The 4,861-nt window shown below is 39.3% G+C and overlaps 1 protein-coding gene across 1 annotated transcript; it reads left to right on the forward strand.

The window, feature by feature from the left end:
- Positions 1 to 228: 228 nt before the first annotated feature.
- Positions 229 to 4,660, forward strand: LOC147790167 (phosphate transporter PHO1 homolog 3-like). The gene is made up of 12 exons (XM_087128540.1): positions 229 to 1,094; positions 1,329 to 1,683; positions 1,763 to 1,811; positions 1,919 to 1,990; positions 2,086 to 2,215; positions 2,310 to 2,430; positions 2,806 to 3,064; positions 3,150 to 3,254; positions 3,345 to 3,539; positions 3,667 to 3,948; positions 4,030 to 4,166; positions 4,258 to 4,660. Exons 1-12 carry the CDS (start codon positions 494 to 496, stop codon positions 4,355 to 4,357), a joined length of 2,406 nt encoding a protein of 801 aa, XP_086984666.1. The 5' UTR covers positions 229 to 493; the 3' UTR covers positions 4,358 to 4,660.
- Positions 4,661 to 4,861: the final 201 nt, after the last annotated feature.

Here is a 4,861-nt window from a genome sequence, read left to right on the forward strand (position 1 = left end):
CAACCACGTACAAGTGTAGCAGAAAAACAAATCTAATATCGACCGATGACGTTTAGTCTAACTTGACTGACGAGAGAAAATCAAATGAAATGGTTAAATAATAATAATAATAATAATAATAATAATTTAAAATAATGAGACTATTTAATTTATAAAAAAAAAATTAGAAAATAAAAGTTTATAATTTAAAAAATCAACAAATGTTTCTCCTGTGTTGAAAAAACAGGAAAGAACAGCAATTATCTCTCTGAAACCACAGATATACACAGTAGCCGCTTCCACCAGTACATTCTCTCTTTGTGTATCTGTGTTATACGCCATAGCGCGTCTGCTTGGGTCTTGCTCAGAACCTTCCATGGCCGCACACCACAGCTCAAGCCTTTGAAATGCTCTCTACTCCTCCACCACTGTATATATACCTTTCCATTTCTCCTCTTCCCCTTATCATCTTCCTCATCGTCCTCCCAATTTCCCTCTGCGTTTGGATCTCCCAATGAAGTTCGGCAAGGAATTCACGGCTCAAATGGTGCCGGAATGGCACAACGCCTACATGGATTACAATTTCCTCAAGTCTCTTTTGAAAGAGATTCAGAGATTCAAGCTCAGAACTGGCTCTCCTCAGCCCCCTCAGCCTTCTGCCTTGAAGCGCAAGCTCACTCTCTACAGAGCCTTCAGCGGTCTCACTCAAGGTTACGCTCATCCTTCCCCTCCTTCTTCCCATGCCGATATCGAGAGCCAACCCATTCTCGTTAACTCTATGCACGAAGATGGCTCTCAGAATTACAAGACCACCTTCCTCATGGCTGCTGATGATGGCGCTGAGTACGAACTCGTTTACTTTAGGAGACTCGATGACGAGTTTAACAAAGTCGATAAGTTCTATAGGGCTAAGGTCGAGGAGGTTATGAAGGAAGCGGAGATGTTGAACAAGCAGATGGATGCGTTGATTGCTTTCAGAGTCAAAGTCGAGAACCCTCAGGGTTTGGTTTTCGATATGTCTGAGAAGACTGTTGAGATGACCCGTCTTGCTTCTGGAATTGCTGCTTCTTCCGCTGCCTTGTCCGTTTCCACTCCCAAAGGCGCTTTATCTGGAAGTGAGTTTTGAATGTTTATATATAATCAGGAATTTCTGCTCTTGTTTTAGCTTCATCTAGATTACCGTGGATTGGATTTATCTTTTGTTTAGGTTTTTGATGATATCTGTTTTCATGGTTTGATGAAGTAGAAAGAAGTTGTTTCGTTGCTTGTTTTGGTTTTAATGGAGTTGTTGTATGGTAGATCAGTACTAAGTAGAAACTGTGTTTATGAACATATGTTTTGATGAGCAGAGAGACCTCACATGGCCATGGAGATAATTGAGGAAGGCGGGGCCGGTGAGCTTGGACAATCTGATGAATTAAATGAAGATGGGGACGATATCGACATGATATCGAGAGGTAAACAGGTCGAAGAAGATAACTCAAGCAAAAGGAAGGGTGTTAGACCACCTCCATTAGAAGTTCTTGATCGTGTGAAAATAAATCAACCCATTGAAACACCTCGTTCAACCATCAAGGGATTCCTTAAAATCTCTAAGAACACTGAACTCCAATTCAGCAGAGACAATCTAAATAAAGTTGAAGAACAACTCAAGCATGCCTTCTCTGTGTTTTACCAGAAACTTAGGCTTCTCAAGAGCTTTAGGTACATCTTATCCCCTATTTTCTCGTCTTTTTCAATGCTCAAATTGCTAAATCTTTTCTCATTCATGGAATTTACCCAGCTTCTTGAATACACTGGCATTCTCAAAGATCATGAAGAAATATGACAAGGTAATTTCATTTCCGATCTGATTGATTGTGTTGAATTAAAGCCGAAAGAAAGTAGCATTGGACATGTCTCCTTACTTCTTTATTATGTCTTTGTAATTTGATTGCAGATTACATCAAGAAATGCCTCAAAAGCCTACATGAAAACGGTGGACAGTTCTTACCTTGGAAGCTCAGATGATGTGAGATATAGCTTGTTAAACCATTTCTTTCTTAAAGAAGTTACTCAGTAAAGCAAGTTCTTTCTTCAATTCTAATATACTAAATGCCACTGCAGGTTGCCAAGTTAATGGAGAGAGTCGAGAACACATTCATCAAACATTTTTGCAATGCCAATCGCAGCAAAGCAATGAATATTTTAAGACCCAAAGCAAAGAGAGAGAGACATAGGACAACATTTTCCATGGGTATGCTCTGATTTTCACCATGATTTGTTGTACCATTTATGCTTATTATTATTTTAGGGACAACCCTTTTTACTTGAACTCAAATGATTTGCAGGTTTTCTAGCTGGCTGCTCTGCAGCTCTTGTTTTAGCCCTCGTCTTAATTATCCGTGCCCGCAATATTATGGATAGTCGAGGAAGCACAAAGTACATGGAAACCATGTTTCCCCTTTACAGGTAACTACACAACTCTCCAGTCATATTACACATGTTGTTGACCTGTTCATTTTCATCTCGTACATTCTCAGTCATCCTTGTTCTTAGCTTATACCACTGTGTAAATAACTGGTTGGTAATTGTTGAGGATTGTTGGGAGGAAGTCCCACATGGGCTAATTTAGTGAATGATCATGAGTTTACAAGTAAGGAATACATTTTCATTGGTATGAGGCCTTTTGAGGAAGCCCAAAGCAAAGCCATGAGAGCTTATGCTCAAAGTGGACAATATCATACCATTGTGGAGAGTCGTGATTCCTAACAGTAATAACTTAGTTGCAGCATAAACTATATTCTGTCGTAATGGTTTGATGTGGGAACTCTGATCTGTTTGCAGCCTGTTTGGATTTGTTGTTCTGCATTTGGTTATGTATGCTGCGGACATATACTTTTGGAGGCGATATCGAGTGAATTATTCCTTCATATTTGGTTTGAAGGAAGGAAATGAGTTGGGCTATCGTCAAGTTCTCCTTATTGCTTTTGCTCTAGCAGTACTTGGACTAGGCTCTGTGCTCTCAAACCTTGACATGGAAATGGACCCAAGAACAAAAGATTTCAAAGCATTTACTGAACTTATCCCTCTGTTGGCAGTTGTTGTAAGATTTTCACACCAAACTTCTCCAAATGCTTTTAATTTTGCATATGCAGTAGTGCTAAACAAACTTGCCTTTTCTTCTGCAGCTTGTAACTGCAATACTTATCTGCCCGTTTAACATCATATACCGTTCGAGTCGTCTCTTCTTCCTCACTTGTCTGTTTCACAGCATCTGTGCTCCGCTCTACAAGGTAAATTATGTCAGCCACCGTGTATATAAGCTCGAAGATTCTGAAGTTGCTATTGCAATATTGTTCCTCAAACAACTTTCTCTATCTCAGGTGGTGCTCCCAGACTTTTTCTTAGCTGACCAGCTAACCAGCCAGGTGCAAGCACTCAGAAGTTTGGAATTTTATATTTGCTATTATGGTTGGGGAGACTACAGAATTAGAGTAAACACGTGCAAGGCTAGCGCCGTATTCCAAACGTTCAGTTTCATTGTTGCCGTTATTCCATACATGTCGCGCTTTCAGCAGGTACCACTCCAATCTTGCTATCAATTTTTAACTGAACTCCCACATTGCAGAAAGAACACTGGGAACTGATGGGAACATATTCATCCTTAGCTTAATAATGTGTTGTCTTCCTTTCGTGTTTTCGCAGTGCCTTCGTCGACTGTATGAAGAGAAAGATAAAATGCACGCACTAAACGGATTGAAATACTCGTTTGCTATAGCTGCTGTTTGCTTCAGGACAGCATACAGTCTAAACAAAAACTTATATATTTGGTATGTACTAGCTTGGGTATTTTCAGTCATAGCAGCAGTGTCAGGCACGTACTGGGACCTCGTGATCGACTGGGGGCTTCTGCAACGGAATTCAAAGAACCGGTGGTTAAGGGACAAGCTCCTCGTCCCTCAGAAGAGCGTATACTTCGTTGCAATGGTGAGTGATATTATAACGAATGAGAATACAAGAACATGTTGCGTTTTATTTGGCGATTCCTAAAGAGAGAAAACATTGCAGGCATTGAATGTAGTGCTGAGACTTGCTTGGATGCAAACCGTATTGAACTTCAAAGTCCCTTTCTTGCACAGAGAAGGTTTGGTTGCAATTGTTGCTAGCTTAGAGATCATTCGTCGTGGCATATGGAACTTCTTCAGGTAAACTAATACCAAACAATTTTCTCTGAAATGAAAAATCTTAGTCTTATCCAATACTTATTTATATATGTTTTGATGATGGATGGTACAGAATTGAAAACGAGCATTTGAACAATGTTGGTAAATACCGAGCGTTCAAATCAGTGCCGTTGCCTTTCAACTACGACGAAGATGATGATAAAGATGATTGAGGGATGATTCAAAATGGACCCTTTTCTTATGTTGTATTTTTATGATGTATATAGCAATTTTGCAAGAACTGTGTGTTCTGAGATTCCATGGATATTGGAAGGTAGAAATTAAGGAAGGAAAAAGGAAAATGAAAGAGTTAGAAATGAAGAGATTGCAGATAAAAGCGATGGCAAAGGGAAAAGGACAAATCCAGAAATGGTTTGAATATCATAAGCTGTAATGTAGAAGATTATGATATAAGATCCGTATGAAAACGAGAGATTTGATGTGGTTGGATGGTCAAGGCCTTCAATTCCACAACATGACAACGGTGCATTGAATGCAAGCAATAAATAGTGGGCCACCTAATATAATAACACTTTACTACCATAATTCAACTATACTACCATCCTCCACGTCTATCACAAACCAATAATGTAACACAATTATGTTCCTTCCTTGTTCATATCCATCACTCATTTTTTGACACGTTTTCATTTTCTAAAATGTTTGAAAAAAATTGC

The sequence above is a fragment of the Cucurbita pepo genome, chromosome 11, assembly GCF_057944985.1.
Source record: "Cucurbita pepo subsp. pepo isolate OVF chromosome 11, ASM5794498v1, whole genome shotgun sequence".
Lineage (NCBI taxonomy): Eukaryota > Viridiplantae > Streptophyta > Magnoliopsida > Cucurbitales > Cucurbitaceae > Cucurbita > Cucurbita pepo.

Bases quoted from the DNA above. Each gene is read 5' to 3' on its own strand.
- LOC147790167 (XM_087128540.1), top strand. From the start codon at position 494: ATGAAGTTCGGCAAGGAATTCACGGCTCAAATGGTGCCGGAATGGCAC. The intron at 2,216-2,309 runs GTATGCTCTGAT...AATGATTTGCAG, and splicing joins TAGGACAACATTTTCCATGG to GTTTTCTAGCTGGCTGCTCT. The intron at 3,949-4,029 runs GTGAGTGATATT...AAAACATTGCAG, and splicing joins GCGTATACTTCGTTGCAATG to GCATTGAATGTAGTGCTGAG.